At 48.7% G+C, this 16,924-nt stretch overlaps 1 protein-coding gene across 1 annotated transcript; it reads left to right on the forward strand.

Annotated features, from left to right (window-relative positions):
* Positions 1-1,131: 1,131 nt before the first annotated feature.
* On the forward strand, positions 1,132-13,274 carry ACR (acrosin). The gene is made up of 5 exons (XM_082350316.1): positions 1,132-4,345; positions 5,366-5,572; positions 5,795-6,078; positions 8,957-9,102; positions 9,631-13,274. Exons 1-5 carry the CDS (start codon positions 4,278-4,280, stop codon positions 10,168-10,170), a joined length of 1,245 nt encoding a protein of 414 aa, XP_082206442.1. The 5' UTR covers positions 1,132-4,277; the 3' UTR covers positions 10,171-13,274.
* Positions 13,275-16,924: the final 3,650 nt, after the last annotated feature.

Raw genomic sequence — 16,924 nt, forward strand, 5'->3', positions numbered from 1 at the left:
AAGCCTTGTGGGCAGGAGAGGGGTGGACTCAGGTGTCTTTACCCAGAGCGGGCGGGAAGGCAGAAAAGCTCTGAGGAGCAGGTGAAGGTCTGGATGGCCTGCAAGGGAAGGTGAAGGCCCCTGTGAGGCTGCGGCGGTGACTGCTTGGCAGTGGGACCTTGAGAGAGGCTCACTGTCTGCCTACAAAGCCCCCCAATTTCAAATTTTCAACATTTTTCAAATTTTTGGCTTCGTTTTCAAGTTAGAAACGGTGGTCATCCTACAGAAGAGGCCAAGAAGGGAGTCGAGGAGTGGGGACCCGGGAGGGTCCGAGTGTGGGGCGCAGAGGTGGGACCCTGGCTCGCTCTGGGCCTGAGCACTGTGGCAGCTGGGGCGCTGGGCTCCTCTGAGCTGCACACGGAACCCTGGGCTTCCCCGGAACGGGGCCCGGAACTTGGGGCGAGCCCTGCTTTTCAGTGGAGGAGAGGAAGGACACGGCAGTGGGAGCCACCTTCCCTGGAAATGGCGTTGCCGTCCCGGCCCCCGGGGGTCTGGGGAGACCGATATCCCCACAGGTCGGAAGCCACCCCAGTGCCTCAGAAAATGAGTCAGAACCTTCAAGATCTATACCGGAGAAGCCTGCGGGGGCAGGTGGAGAGATGGCAGAGGGACACAGGGCTGAGTGAGCTGAAGCCTCCAAACGCCTGCGGCCGCTTTCTCACTCGGGACTACGAACTCCCTGCCCCGCTCCTGCCTCGTCATGACCTCAGAATGTTCCAGCTTTATCCTCTCAGGGGCCCCAAGCAACTCACCAGTGCTCTCTGGAACCCGGAGCAGAGGCTGTGACTCCAGCCGCCCCCAGGGTCCTGTGGGCACTGAGGCTGGATGGCTGATGAGGGTTCTGCTCTGCCGGGGGCCACGCTGGAGAGTAACTGAGGGCGGGCGGGAGTGAGCAGGGTGGGAGAGGTGAGGCAGGGGCAGGCGGGAGCCGGCAGAGGTTAAGGCTCAGTGTGAGGAAGATGGGGTGGGAGTTGGCTTGCTCAGGCGAGTGGGGACGCGGAGTGCCCAGGAGCGGGGGAGGGCTGGGGTCAGCTAGAGGGGCGTGTCGGGGTGGGGAGGGAGTGGGGCGAAGGAACCTCGGGTGGAGGGGTGTGGGGAGCCCCTTGTCCTGCTCCCCGTGCTGGGAGCTCCACCTTGGCCTGAGCCAAGCCCACAGAAGCCATTGAGACCCCATCCTCTGGCCCCAGAATCCTAGCTGTCCTGTACCTTCCCACCTCCCTCCTTTGCTCTCGGGAACAGCGTGGAGAAGGCAAACGACGTCACTCTGCCGTTCGGTTTAATGACAAAATTAAGGCTGCTGGTCCATGTGCCTGTCGCTCAACGCGTGACCGTGGCTGCGAGCAGGTACTGTAACCCCTTCAAGAATCAGAAGTGGGCGCTACTCTGAAGAGTCAAACAATAACTGTCTTCTAGAATCTAGACATTGGGTCTTCAATCTTTGTTACTGCATAACCCCTAAATGTTTTGAAAAACTGGGTACCACTTTTCATTTTGAAGTTTGTATGTTACATTTTCATCCTATATTTTGAAAAACTTGCAAAAGTTATGATTTCCAGAAAATTGTACATATTAACATTTAACATAAATGGTTACATCATTCTGTTAAATGATTCTCATGGATCTAAATACCGTATCAACTTTATGCCCATCAAAATCCTGTAAAAACACCTGAATAACCTTTTCTTCAACAAGCAAACCTTTAATATCACTTATAGAGTTCCTATTGCCATTTCTTGAACTATATTTCCAAAGCCTTTTTTGGTTACTTTATCAGGCACAGTCTGACACTGAGTTAAAATAAGCAAGACCTCAGGTTGGTGAAATAGGACCTCAAAACCTTCAGATAGAGGAGGTGAGACCACCTGAGATGAGAGAGAGAGAGAGAGAGAGAGACCTTGGACACTTATGTAAGGCAGAAGAGTCCTCCTGAAAGTCAAGTAGAAGAAACAAGTCCTGTGACACTCAGGTATGGGAAGTAAGAGATCCTAACAGATAAAGTATCTAAGAGCCCTGAAACGGACGGAGAGGAGATGAATCCTCCTTACACTCAGGGAGCGGAGAGGGAGACCTCCCGCCATGCAGTAGCAGAGAGAAAAATCTCGTGACACTCCAATAGTTGATATCTTTGAGACCTGATTGCATTTATATAAGGGAAATAAAACCTCCCACTTGGCAGGAAGGGAAATAATGAATATCAAACTCAAGTAAGGAAGTTAAATCATCCTGCTCCTCACTGGCAGGATAAGGCCTTGTCACTCCCTAGTAAATAAAGATGACATGTTCTGGCTTTGTAATAGGAGAGACAAGACCTTCTGACCCGCAGGGAGAGTATATTTGGGGACAGTCATGTGGACAAAATAACTTCCTGACAATGAGGTGTGTGAGAGGATGTCTCTGGACATTGGAGAGGAAGTGAGATGCCCTGACAATTAGGTAGAATAGATGGAAATGCCTGATACCCGGGGACAACGAAGCCTCGTGACACTCAAATAAGGAAGATGAGACATGCTTGTACTAAAGTAAGGGAGAGGAGACCCCTCGGTCACTTAGAGGGAAGAGGCAGGACCTCCAGACACAGAGCAGAAGAGATGAGGCCTGTCAGGTAGAGACGAGACCTCCCGACACTCAGGGCCCGTAAGACCTCCTTGCGCTCAAATGGGAGATAGAGATTTCATGACCCTCAGGTAGGGGAGATGAGACCTCCAGACACCCAGGAAGGGGAAAGAAAGACTTCAGACAGTCAGGGGGTTGAGAGGAGAGGTTTGGACACTTATGTAGAGGAGAGGAGACCTTGTGGTGCTCAGGTAGAGAAGATGTAAGCTCACGACATTCCAGAAGGGAGACGCCGGCCTCCTCAAGCAGGGGCTGGGAGACTTCCTGGCAGTCAAGTGGGGTTGCGAGAACCCCTGACACTCCAGTGTGGCAGTTGAAGCCTCGGAGTACTCATATAGGTGAGATGCAACCTCTTGACACTCAGATAGAGGATGTGAGACCTTTCGGTTCTCAGGTAGAGAAGATGAGACAAAGTGACACTCAGGTGGTGGAGTTGAGGCCTTTGGCCCTGAGGTGGAAGAAAAGAGACATCCTCACAGTCAGGGAGAGGAGATGACAGCTCCCTGATACTCAGGTAAGATATATGCGACCTGCTGGATGTTCAGTTGAGGGGGATGTGACCTCCTGAAGGTTACATGAAATGAGAAAGTAGGACACTTAGTCAGAGAAGATGCTTGGGTAAAGGAATCGAGATCGTCTGACAATCTGAAAACTCTTCATACCTGGAAAGAGGACATGAGGTGTGCTGACACTCGGGTAGGAGAGGTGGGACCTTGTGACACTCATATAGGTGGGGTGCAACTCCTTGGCATTCAGATAGGCCAGTTGAGACCTTATACTCAGGTACAGGAGCTAAGACTGCTCCTCCAGTAGGTAGAGATGCGACCTCCCCACACTCTTACAGGGGAGGTAAAACTTTTTAACATCCAGGTAGGTGAGGTGAGCATTCTCCTACTCTGGGAGGTGAGATGCTGTCTCCTGACATTCAGAAGAAACATTACTTCATGACATTCAGGTAACTGTGCTGAGAATTCCTGACACTCAGGTACAGGAGAGAACACCCTGCTGCACATGGCCCCAGGGAGGAGACCTGGAGACACTCAGGTAGAAGATACCGAGACCCTGTGGAGAGAAAGGTGGGCTTTGTAGTCTTAAGCTGGGTAAGTTCAAAATGGTCTTCAGAAAGTGTGCTGATAGCACACACTTGGAAGAGGGAAAGACAATTTCCCCCCGCAGTGTTAAGGGCCTGTCAACCTGTGGAGCCTCCCTCGAACCGCTGACATATTGCACCGTCTTGTCGCAGAGTGGCTCAGCTGCCCCTCAGTCTGTGAGTTGGAATGGGACTGTGGCTACAGCTTGCATGAGGGTCAGACCCCGAACCTGCACAAAGCTGGAACCTCAGATGGTGTGGGACCATGGAAGATAACGGGAACTGAAGATCCTGGCCTTGGGACAGAGGGAGGGGGCTGCATGTGAACCCGCGTCGCCCTGGGGTGGGGGGAGCCTGTGCCGGAAGTTGGGAAGTCACTTCAGCATGAACCGGTTGAGCTAAAGGGCTCCTCCTGCCTGGCCTGACTGCTGGAGGGTGGGGGGTGGGAGGTCACTCTGCTGATTGGTCAGAAGGCCATGGAGCTTTGTGAGGTCACTGGGCTTCCAGGCCAGGCTGGGGCAGGAGTTTGGTAGAGATGTTGCCAACTGCCGTTCTGCTGGTCTTGGCAGTGTCTGTGGTCGCTAGAGATAACATCACGTGTGAGTAAGTGTCACAGACACCTGGGGTGGGGAGGGTGTCTTCTGAGTAACAGACCCCACCCAGACTCCCTGTGTCCAGGGCTCTGGAGGAAGCCAAGCTGGGGCCTCAGCAGTCCCTCGGGTCTCACAGCGCCTGTTACCCACATCCCCAACCCAGACCATCCCTGCTCCCAGCATCCTCAGCCCAGAGCCCCCCAGGGCCCCAGACGTCCATGGTTTCCTCCAGAGACTGACTCCTGGGGCCCTGCAGCACACAGGCCTGTGCTCCCTCCCCGCCCAGTGACTGACTTCACTGCCTCTTGAACGGGAGTCTTGATTCTCAGGAGCTCCTGTCCTCCCACAGACACTGGGACGCCCCCCGCTGAGGCTGACCCCAAAGGCCCCAGGGTGTCGTCAGGCGGTACCTCTGGGACCTCCACTCCACGTGTAGCATTCCCAAGCCCCCAAGGTACCCCGCAGTGCCAATGACTGCCAAACTCCCACCAGCGACACAGAGCCCTGACCTTCCCCCTCTGGACCGCTCCCGCCCCAGTGTGCCTCACTCCCCTGGGGGTCACTTTATCGACCTGCGGCTGCTCTCCTCCTACAACTGTGCAACCCAACCCTGCAGCCCCAGGACCCGCTGGCTCTTCCCGGAGTCTCCCACACAAGATGACCCCCCTCCGCTCCCACCTTCAGCCCCCCCCTCTGACTAGGGATCGCCCATACTTCTAGGGCCCTCACAGCCTGTCCTAGCTACCCGTGGCCCCCTCTGTCCCCACCTGGTGACCACACGCACAAGACCCGAGAAATGCCGCCCCTGGAGTATTTCCTGGAGCCCGTGGCTTCCTGTCCCATCACAGCCGCCACAGCGCCACTGCTCAGCCGTCCCCTTGGATCCCACACCCTCGAGCTGCCCCTGCTTTCCCAGGACCCCAGCTCTTCCCCGCTGTGACCAGCCCCACGCCGCTCTCCCCCCGTTGTGGAGGCACGAGGAAAGGCTGGCCTATTCCTGATTCGAACTGTGCCCGTGGTCTCTCCTCAGCGGCCCCTGCGGGTCACGGTTCAGGCAGAACCAGCAAGGGGGCACGCGCATCATCGGTGGGCAGGCCGCGGCGCTCGGGGCCTGGCCCTGGATGGTCAGCCTCCAGATCTTCACGTACCACAACAATCGGCGGTACCACGTGTGCGGGGGCACCTTGCTGAACTCCCACTGGCTGCTCACTGCTGCTCACTGCTTCCGGAACAAAAAGTATGTGCGGGAACATGCAGAGGGGGTCTTCAGAAAGGCTCTTCTCAGAACTGGGCGTTCTCCAAGGGTCTGTGTGCCGGGGAAACCTGAGGCTTTGGGCCCAGTGGTAACCAGACGGCGGGGGTGACCCGACCCACACCCGCTGGGGATGGGGTGCTCCAAGGGTCATGGTCACTAGCCAATCCACAGCGAGGGTGACCTGGCTTACCTCTGTGCCCACAGAAAAGTTACCGACTGGAGGCTGATTTTCGGAGCAAAGGAAGTTGTGTGGGGAAGCAATAAGCCAGTGAAGCCACCACTGCAGGAGAGATACGTTGAGAAAATCATCATTCACGAGAAATACTCCCCGGGTTCAGAGGCAAACGACATTGCTCTCATGAAGATCACCCCTCCTGTTCCCTGTGGGCACTTCATTGGACCAGGCTGCCTGCCCCAATTTCGGGCAGGCCCACCCAGAATTCCCCAGACATGCTGGGTGGCTGGCTGGGGATTCTTAAAAGACAATGGTGAGTAGAGGCAGGGAGAAATGCTGGTCACCCCCTCGGCGGTCCTTGAGGTGAAGGGAAAATACGTGGACGCCTGCCCTAGCCCCACCCAGGCCCCAGCGCGGTGCTGTGAGTGGGTCCTGCCGCTGTCCCCTTTCACAGCCAGAGAAACAGAGCAGAGTTCCCTGTCCAGGGCCCCTCACCGGCGGCTGGTGTGCCCCCCCGGGAGAGGCCGAAGGCAGGCACAAGGAGAACCTTGGCGTCTTTAGCATGGGGTCGAGGCTGTGCCTGGAGCCCCGGGGTGAGTTCTGGAAGCGGGGGATGCGCCCTGACGCAGCACTTGGAGAAGGGCTTTAGACCGAGTTTCCCTCTCTATCTGTATATGGAAGGGCCAGGGCACGTGCTCTCCAAGCTCTGCGGCTCCCGAGCCCCGCCTTCTGCCCTAGTGCCGGCTCTGCTCCCCATCCTTCCCAGCTGTTACTGCGCGTGTCCCCTGGGGACCGGGAGAGGGGCTGGTGGCGGGTGTGGCTTTCTGCGGGTCAGCGACGGGCAGCAAGTTTCTGCTAGCGGGGCGAGACGGAGTAGGACAGGCCTCTGCTCGTGAGCCACCCTTTCAGCTTTCTGTTGGTGTGTGCGTGAGTCTTCACCCAGTCACATTAGGGATGTGATGATATGATTGAAATTAACTTAGCTTTCAATCTCTTTTGTTCATTGATAACGGAAAATCTGGGATTCCTAATTCAAGGCAGTTCAATCATTTGGGGTTTAAAGCTCAGTATTTTTTTCTTTTTTTGGTAACAAAAATCGGTAATTTTGGATTCTTCCCTTAACTCTTCTTCTCCTCTCTCAAAGTTTGATCTTAGTTTCTGATAAGATTGCCACCTATGCTGTCCCTCGGGGAGGGGCATCTCCTCCCAGTCACCTTTGCTTTCACTGGCCTTTGCTGACTCACAACCTTTCCTCCCTGGCCTGGGGTGTCAATCCCTGTCCGGCTGTTGGTGTCCGTGGTTCTGCCATGATCTCTAGAGCAAGTACACACTTTCTTCTTGTCTCATCCCCTGGCCTGCCCTGCTCTGCCCACCCGTCCGACCTTGTCCTTAGCTTTTGGGGGTTCTTGCGGTCCCTGGGAGGCTGATCTCAGAGTTTCCATCCAATGACCCCCCCCCCCCGCCCCGCCAACCCCACCTCTGCTGTCCTTTTGCTTAGGAGAACTGTGGGCTCCCACCTATACCCTGGACGTCACGAAAGACCTATTTTGTTCTAGAATCACCTTAAATTTAATGAGATTTCTATCCTCTTTTTTTTTGCAAACACATCCCCCACCTTTAAGGCCAAGTCTTAGAGAAACCCCCAGCCTCCTGTGATATTCCTTCCGACCTTTCTTTTTCTTGACCTACCTCTTCCTTGAACTCAGATGCTTTGGGGCTGGAGGAGCACTTTTGGGAATCGGCCTCTTTTTCCATTGAATGTTTAGCTCCTGCAGGCTTTTTTGGCATTTGATGTTTAAAGCCAAGGTGCGGGGACTGAGAAAACTCTTCTGTGTTTCAGGACACCTGGCTCTTAACAATGAATCTCATGGCTTTCAAGACTGTGGGCTCTGCCATAGATTTAAAAGGTCACCTTAATGGCCAACAAGCCAGGCTTGCCATTGTTATTTCCGTGTTACCCCTACCCGAAGGGCAGTGCATGTACAAAACCCTCATTGCTGCTTGGATGGGAAGGAAAGGTGGGGGCTAAGGAGATTGGAAGCATAACCAAAGCCACGCAAACATGCATTCAGCAGCCATCTACTGAATGCTTGCTGTGCCTGCCCCACCCACAGCGCTCCATGGGGCGCCTGCCTTCCCTCTCGGCCTTCAGAGCCATGCTCAGGGTCTGCCCCTCCGACAGGTCTGATCTGGCAACTCCGCATCTGTACTGCACACGACGTTCAAGCCCACTGGGCTGTGGCTGGGCTATGGGTGCTGCTGTGGCAGGGCCAGTGGAACCCTCCTGTCTGTGGGACCACGTGATGCAGAGCGGACCGTCGCATCGGCTCTTGGGCTCCAAGCCAGATGCAATGGATCTGGCTGCTCCAGCCCCAGCACAGGCTGGGCCTTTCTTAACCCCTGGTTATGGCCGAGCATCTGAGGCAATAAAGGAAGCTCTGATGTGGCCTCAGGGGTCATTTCAACCCCCCGTGCCCCTGACAGGTCTGCCTGTGTGTGGAGGCCCTGCCATAGCTCTGCTATCTCCACATCTCAAAACAGATACGAGGCACATGGGGAGGGACTCATCAGACCAAGTCCAGCAGGTCCTGTCCACACCCGGGTGGAGGGTAAGAAGCAGGGGGGTGACCTGTAGCCAGAACGAAAGGCGTGGCCTGGACTTGAGTCTAGAGAGGAAGACCTGGGTGTGGATCCAAGCCGCACCAGGCCCCTGCTGTGACCTTGGCAAGGGGTGCTCCAATCTCCTGGTTGGAGAAAAGGGGAATAACCGTCCCTAACTCGTGAGGTGGCTGTGAGGAGTGAATGGGACGAAGCCTGTGTGATGCATGGTGAGTGCTCAGCGCACCCTCAGTGTAATTGTTAACGTCCCCTCTGTGACCATCATCTACCGTTAATGTACGCGACTCTCCAGCTGTATCCGTCCAGCCTCCATCTGCCGTCTGCCCACCGTCCACCTCCTTTCTCTCCTCCTCTCTCCTCCACCTCCATCTCCTGCCTCTCCTCTGCTCTTCCAGCTGTGTGTTTTCTTCCCTTCAGGAGTGGGTACGGAGAGGCCGGGGGCATTGACTTGCATGGATCTTAGGTTCAAATAGAGCATTTCAGGACGACGGGGTTTTAGTGGAGGGAGGAAGGCAGGGCTTTCCCAGAACACGTCTTCTGTGATCACTGACCACTGAGTCACCTGGCTGTAGCCCCCAGGACATCACCTATACTGCAGGAGGCACGTGTGGACATCATCGACCTCGACTTATGTAACTCGACCATGTGGTACAATGGGCGCATTCGTTCAACCAATGTGTGCGCAGGGTATCCTGAAGGCAAGATTGACACCTGCCAGGTAACTTCCCTTTGGGTGCCCAGGCCCTTGCGGACACCTCTTTTTTGGATCCCCGAGCAAATTTCCCGGGTCCCGTCTTCCAGCATCTGCAGTCACAATGAGCTTGGGAGGTGACACCCACCAACTGCCCCTACAAAGAATCAATCACCATTTGTAGAACTTTATCCCACCCTAACGCAGAGATCATATCATCCAAACACTGCTCCAAAGAGAATGCTTACCTCTCTTCACCAGAATGCAAAACAGTCAAATCCACTTGTACACACATGCTGACGTACGCACGTAAAGCCACGTGCACAGGCACATGCGTTTGCTCATCTTGCCTCCTCACCGTGAGGAAACCCATGACAATCCACACCCTTCTCACATCCCCGAGCAGCTGTTGGTGCACCTCAACTTTACCACAGCTGCCTGTGTTTACGGCAGCAGGGAACCATACGACTGCAAAAATGCCTCCCAGAGTCTATGACCCTTCTGGGCAGGGAAAGTGGCTCCGGCAGAGAGTGACTTCTGTGTCCTTCTGGGCAGGGGGACAGCGGCGGGCCTCTCATGTGCAGAGAGAGCGTGGAAAACAGCTACGTGGTCGTGGGAATCACAAGCTGGGGGGTAGGCTGTGCCCGAGCTAAGCGCCCCGGAGTCTACACGTCTACCTGGTCCTATCTGAACTGGATTGCTTCCAAGATTGGTTCTAATGCTTTGCACATGATTCAGTTGCCCACCCCTCCCCCTCCTTCTACTCCAGCACCCCCCGCTAAACCCACCTCCACCCAGCCTTCTATTCGCCCACCTTGGTACTTCCAACAACCTCCTCGACCACCTCCCTCCCAGAGCCCCGCTGCAGTGGCCCGACCCCAACCCACAGCTCCACCGCCCCACCCTCCTCCACTGCCACCCCCTCCCCCTCCCCCTCCCCCACCGCAACCTTCCACTAAACCTCCCCAAGCACTTTCTTTTGCCAAGCGACTACAGCAGCTCATAGAGGCCTTGAAGGGGAAGGCCTTTTTTGACAGAAAGGGCACTTATGAAATGGAGACCACAGACATCCCAGAGCAGCCTGCCTCCTCCTGATCTGACCCCCTTCTCAACGGACCCAGTGAACCCCTCGCTCCTGAGGAAAAAAAGACGAAATAAATGATTATAAATACAAATATAAATATATATTCATAAAGAGATGTTTTCTGGACTTCTTCCTATCTGCCCTCCCCAACTCAATCCCTCATCTCATCTACCTTGCCTCCTCCGTTCACCGCCCGACAAGTTGGAATTGCTTGTATTAATGATGTCAATTGTGGTTCTTTTTAAATCTTGATTTTAAAAACTAGAACAAGGTGACCTGGGGCTGTGGTCCAGGTAATCATTTAGCGCTTAGTGTCTCTGCATATTAAATCGACGGGCCTCCCAGCTCCTGTGAGGTGAGCTGACTGGAAATGAAGGGTGTGCGCCCAAGTCTGCTGGAGGCCATGCTCTCCTGGTGGTGTGAAGAGACAGACCCACGAGAGGAATCTGTCCTTAGTTTGTTTCTTCTCTCCTCCTTGAGGTGGAAAATTCTGCCCTGGGCCTGTGATCTGTAGCTGACACTTGGGTCTCCTTCCTGGAGGGACAGGGCTGAGCTGAAGGAACCCTCCGATGGGAGCCTGCAGAGTCTAGGCGATGGGTTCTTGCATACCATCTGCAAACTTCCCATGCACGTGGCTATAACCTAATCCCCTTCTTCTATTTTTACTGTTCATATTACTCTTTGACTTCCTTTTTATCATTTATCAAATACAGACATTTCCATATTAGCACATATGGACCCCTTCTCTAACTATGCTCCACAGTATGGGCATTTATGAGCCACAGTGTCACGTTTCCTTCCTAGGAGGGAATTTCCAGTCTTCCATTTTAGCTCCCCCTCAATGTGCACATTTCCCCACATCTGGCTCATAACAAATTCATCCATCCTTGCCAATCTAATGGATGTTTTAATTTTCATTTTTAAAATTATGAATGAAGCTGTTTATAAGTGAAGTGAGACTCTTTGATCGGCCTTCATGTCCCTGTGGATACTCTGGCCCTGAAAATGGCTCACAGATCCTGGCGCAGAAGCCCCTGCCCACAGCGACAGGAGGAGCAGGGAAGAAATGGGTAAAAGCTGAACCAACCCCGAAGGGCATCCAGGCATCCGAGGACTATGCTCGCTCTTGCCCTGTGGGATCGTGAGGCAAATGATAAAGATTCTCAAAGAAATAAAATTCATAATGAATCTTATTGCGAGGAAGAATAACAGAAAATGATGAAACGGTGACTAAACCTGCACATGGTAAAACTCTGACGCTAGAAAACCGGGCATGTCAGGAATAAAAGATGTACAATGATGACTCTTAAAGGGGCAGAAGTTCTAGTTGTGAATTTGATCAGTATATGAAATCTAAACATATTTGCAAGGAAAAAAAAAAACTGATCCCAATGAATATAATTGTAGTAAATTTTAAATGGAAGTGGAAAAATAATGGAGGTAATTCATTTTTAATGTGTAGAAAACCGATCAAGAAACAGAAGTTAGCTTATTGGGGTTTTCTGCAGAAACTACATTCTTGGTAAAGAATCATCAATGACCTGCTCTGGTCACTACAGATGAGTCTTTGTATGGACACGTGCTTTCAGTAGTGGAACGGCTGGGTCGTGAGCTTCGGTGGGTGTGAGTTGTGTCCTATGACTACACCCACAAAACCAGCAGCACAATCAATACAGTGAACATATCTGTCACTCCCCAAAGTTTCCTTGTGGCACTTTGTAATCCCTCCAGCCCTTTCCTCCCCGGCTCCAGGCAATCTCTCATCAGCTTTTTCTCACTATAAAGTTACATTTCTAAGGATTTTATACAAATGGAATCACACATCAAGTACTTTTTTGGTCTAGCTTCTTCACCTAGCATAATCATTTTGAGATTCATCTATATGGTAGTGTGTCCAGCAGTTTATTCCTTTTTATTGCTGAGTATTTCATCATATGGCTATACTACAATTTATTTTTCTGTTCACTGTTGATGGATGTTTGGTTATGTTAAATGAGCAGCGATAAGCATTCACATACAAGTCCTTGTATGGACACACGCTTTCACATCTCTTGGCTGAGTATGTGTGGAACGGCTGGATCGTATGGTAGGTGCATGTTTAGCATCTTTAATAACTGCCGAAGTGTCTTCTCCAAATGGTGGAAACACTTCGCGTTCCACCAGCAGTGAGGAGAGTTCCAGTTCTCAAGCTCCTCACCAACACCTGGTATGGTCAGCCTTCTAATTTTAGCCATTCTGATAGGTGTGTGGTAATATTTCATTTGTGGAATTTTTTCCATAAACAAGTGTAGTTTATGAATAAGTTTAAAGCATTCTGAATGAATATAGCTAAGAGTTCTGATTCAGTAATGTAATAGGGCAATAACTCTTGATAGTAACAAGCGTGGAAGGACTCCTAGGGAAAGAGGTAGGTAGAGAAAAAAAGGCGTAAAATAAATTTATCCAAGCAGAATTTGGAGTTTTCAAGCATCACAAACATCAATGGAAAACTGAAAGATATACCGCTAGGAGCAGTTCATGGCACAACTTCTCCATTAAACTCCAGCTAATATTTCTGTTGCACTAATTCCAGAAGCAACCTGCTTAAGAAATGGGACGTCTCTTTCTTATATAAAGATGTTCCGAAGTATCCAATCTCTCAGAACCTCTCTGGCTGCTGATGTTACTACATCCAAATAACAATATATTTAAAACAAAATCCTCAGATGTTCTATAATGCTATACATTCTTCAAGGTGAACAAAAGTGTGTTCAAGTCTCAATTAATTTGCCAGGTTAAATTAAAAATAACATCCAAGTAGGTCTTAATTCATTACACTCATGCATCTACTACACAAAATATACAAAAACTATTTTGTGAGCTAAATTCTTCTAGATATGGCGCTAAACTCAAAGGTTACATTCGGTGCTCTTTATGACATCATCTTTGTTCCAACATGAGTTTTTTAAAAAAACAAGTGTTGAAAGGAAGCTTCAAAAGCCATTCAGTATATCCCTTAAATTTAAAATTTTTTATTTTCTTAAAAATAAAGATTTCAGGGACTTCCCTGGTGGCGCAGTGGTTAAGAAGCCGCCTGCCAGTGCAGGGGACACAGATTCGAGCCCTGGACCAGGAAGATCCCACATGCCGCAGAGCGATGATGCCCGTGCACCACAACTACTAAGCCTGCGCTCTAGAGCCCGTGAGCCACAACTACTGAGCCCACATGCCACAACTACTGAAGCCCGGGTGCCTAGCGCCCAGGCTCCGCAACAAGAGAAGCCACCACAGTGAGAAGCCTGCGCACCGCAACGAAGAGTAGCCCCCGCTCACCACAACTAGAGAAAGCCCGCACGCAGCAACGAAGACCCGAAACACAGCCAAAAATAAATAAATAAAATAAATAAATTTATTTAAAAAAATAAAGATTTCAAATAGAAGACTTCATGACAATTCCTGCTCAAGAAGTTCTTAGATCTCAAACTTTTCACACTGCAATTTTTTTTTTTTTTTTAATAAAAAAGATCCTTATTCCCTCCTTTTCTGTCCTCACTGGAAATGGAGAACAACTTATCATATTACTTCTTACTTTGAGTCCTTTAATAAAAGTCACAATAACAAGACATTAAACCATGTCAACAGCTTTTTCCTCTCCAGAGCAAAATGGTCTTAACTTTTTGAACTTTTTCTCAGAGGTCTTATTTTACAATCTGTATTTCATTTCTTTTTATTTCTCCTGTATCTCCTTCCGAGTTCCCATAGGCCCCTAAGACACAACATGCTAGCAGGGACTGAATTAGTGAAAGGGATACTTTTTCTCACCTCCTAAAACTAGGTCTCTTTTTAGTGTTTACTAATAAAGGAAAACAATTGACTCATTATCTGCTCATATAATAACAGATAAGCACAAGTCAGCAACTTGCCCACAGTCAGTTTGTTCCTACTTTTGGGTGGTAAGTAGGTTTGCCCTTCCCAAGAAGCATTTCCTGTGCGGCCTTACTGACCTTTCTGTTGTGTGTTTGTTTTTACTGCTAATTTCCAACATATGCTTTGATCTTGCCCCACTCATTATTTCTTTTTCCCCAAACTCTAGAAAATTGAGTTTTGATATGTGCAGTCAAGGAGAATTCATTCATTCCCGTGATATTATTCCTAGAGAGAAAGATAAACAATGCAGAGCCCAAGGCTGGGACTTGCTGGCTACCACCTGTGTCTCTCCTGGCTGGCCTGGGCACTGAATTTATCCTGTTAGCCAAGCGTTGAGCACTACTTTAAGCTCTTGCTACACGTCATGCTCGGACAGACTCCAGAGCTTGGCTGCAATCAAATGATTCCTCAGTCTATATACTTGGGGAATTTGTAAGATTTCTGTTCATTTTAATTTTGGAGTTTTAAATTTTTGAGATAAGAATCCAAGCTTCTCACTTTTCACCTTGATTAAGATGACTTAAATCTTGCGTTATATTAAAGCACTCAAATAAAACTATGCTCTCCATAGAGAGTAACCATCAAGACGTGGCTTAGTGACGATGAACGGGCTGTTGTATCATTTCAGCTCCACTTTGTTCTTCAGTCACTGAAACACGAATATCAAGCCAAATATACATATTTTCCACATACAGAGTATTATACCACTTTGTAAATAGAGGCCATTTCCTAAATGACAATCTACATTCTTAAAAGCAAGTAAAAATTTCAACATATTTCTTCTTCAGTGCAAAGCCTTTGAAAACAAACTCATTCAGAAAAGTGGTGCTTTACGTTTGGCTAGCTGTCTATTACCTAAGTCATACAAGACACAGCTATGAGAAAGTAAAGAAGGAAAAAATTAACAATAGTGGCAATATAATAATTTGAAAATTATATTTGGATTATATGCATTCAACCAAATGTTAGCTGATAGCTGCAACAAACCAAACCATGATTTAATGAACATTCTAATCAGTTCAAACTTTATATTATTATTATTTTAGGAAATAAATTCTCTTATACCACTGCTCTCTCCTATAGGTAATTTGTTTAGTATGATTACATTCAAGGCCTTGTGATTGTTACCTCTTAAACTATACCACGTGTGTTTAAGTATTCTGTGAACTATGTAGGACAGGATATACTTTAAGATTAAATAGCACTTCTCTATTAAGTCTTTTTTCAGAAGACTGCAGAATCAACCAAAAATGACCTTCCAAAAATTTTTTTCCACATTAAAAATCATAAATGGTTCTTATATGATCAGAAATTTTGTACAGGTCAGAAAAATGTTACAATAAACTGGAGCTTTAGTGTTTCATAATACCTAAAATCTGTTTATTTCTTAGTAACATTAGCATAAATCTACTTACAAAAATATAATTCAAAAGTTAGACTTCTAAAAAAATTCCAGCTCCTTTCTCAGCTCTGATTTTTTTTTCTTTACTTAAATCAGCAAACCCATTTGATATAGAGGTGAAGCACCTAAATAGTTCAAAAGATTTTTCTCAAGCTGCCTAAAAATTAACTGATTAAATCATATTCAATGCAGGAACATCATTTCAGTTCACACCAGACCCTGAGAAGGTTCCAAGAAATTCGACAAGAACAAAGCCACCAGGAGTGTTGCCTATTGTTTTATGTTCAGTAAACATCAGGATTTTAAAAGTATACAATAAATGTATACTGCACCAAGAGCATCTTCAACAGAGGTGCTGAAACCACATATAGAAGTGCTAAATGCCCTATTTCAGATATTCTAATTTGTAAATAAATACCTGTGATGTAACAATAACACGTTTCCACAGTGATCTGGGAACAGTGCCATTTTCTTGCCAATTTAATTAATTAATCCAATGGATTAATTTCCTTAACTAACTCTACAATTAAATACATAACACATGCTTCTTTTAAAAATGTGCTATAGGGACTTCCCTGGTGGTCCACTTGTTAAGACTCCACGCTCCTAATGCAGGGGCCTGGGTTTGATTCCTGGTCAGGGAACTAGATCCCGCATGCCGCAACTAAAAGAGCCTGCATGCCGCAACTAAAAAGGTACCGCGTGCCACAATGAAGGCCTTGCATCCAGCAACGAAGATCCCATGTGCGGCAACTAAGACCTGGCGCAGCCAAATAAATAAATAAAATGTGCTATACACAATTACAAGACACTGGAACTAAGCTTAATCACACTTTAATTAGTAAACTCACTTTTGTTATGTTTTTGTTAAAGGAAGAACAATGTGTTGCTATGATACTTCTAATGTAATGACTTTTGTTCAAGATTATGAAAAGTTTGAATAATTTCCCTCCAGACCATTTCATTTCAAATTTATATAGTTTGTTTAGTTACTTGACCAAAACAGAAGAAAATAAAAGGAAAAAAGACACTCAGCCAGATGAGATAAAGAATGCTAACACGAGGTCCAGGCGCAGCTTGGTTTTTCTGTCCCAAGTGCCAGCGAAAGCAACGACGGACGGGTGTACACCTAAACAGAGCGCCAGGTCAGTCCATTTTTACTGGGCTCAAGAAAATTTTTAATCAGAGTGATGAAATAAAATTCACATTTTGTGGCAAGACAAGAAACAATTAAACTTAAAATTTCTCTTTCCCGGTCTGGGCCTCTTCAGACCCTTTAGTGTGTGCTGTGCATCTGCATTAACCAGACTTCCTTAGGTGAGAACCTTCCTTCCTAATCTTGTAAGGAGCAAAGACGACCCACTACTGCCTTTGTACATGCAGATCTGGATTGTGTAAACTATCAATATGTCATTTGATATATAACACTTTGTCTCAAAAATGTATATAACTGTTCT

This window comes from Balaenoptera borealis, assembly GCF_965194805.1.
Source record: "Balaenoptera borealis genome assembly, chromosome: 13".
In the NCBI taxonomy this organism is placed as follows: domain Eukaryota; kingdom Metazoa; phylum Chordata; class Mammalia; order Artiodactyla; family Balaenopteridae; genus Balaenoptera; species Balaenoptera borealis.

What these genes read in the sequence shown, in the direction of transcription:
- ACR (XM_082350316.1), top strand. Translation starts at nt 4,278, where the DNA reads ATGTTGCCAACTGCCGTTCTGCTGGTCTTGGCAGTGTCTGTGGTCGCT. An exon ending in AGAGATAACATCACGTGTGA is followed by an intron (nt 4,346 to 5,365) that starts GTAAGTGTCACA and finishes GTCTCTCCTCAG; the next exon opens with CGGCCCCTGCGGGTCACGGT. An exon ending in GCAAGATTGACACCTGCCAG is followed by an intron (nt 9,103 to 9,630) that starts GTAACTTCCCTT and finishes CCTTCTGGGCAG; the next exon opens with GGGGACAGCGGCGGGCCTCT.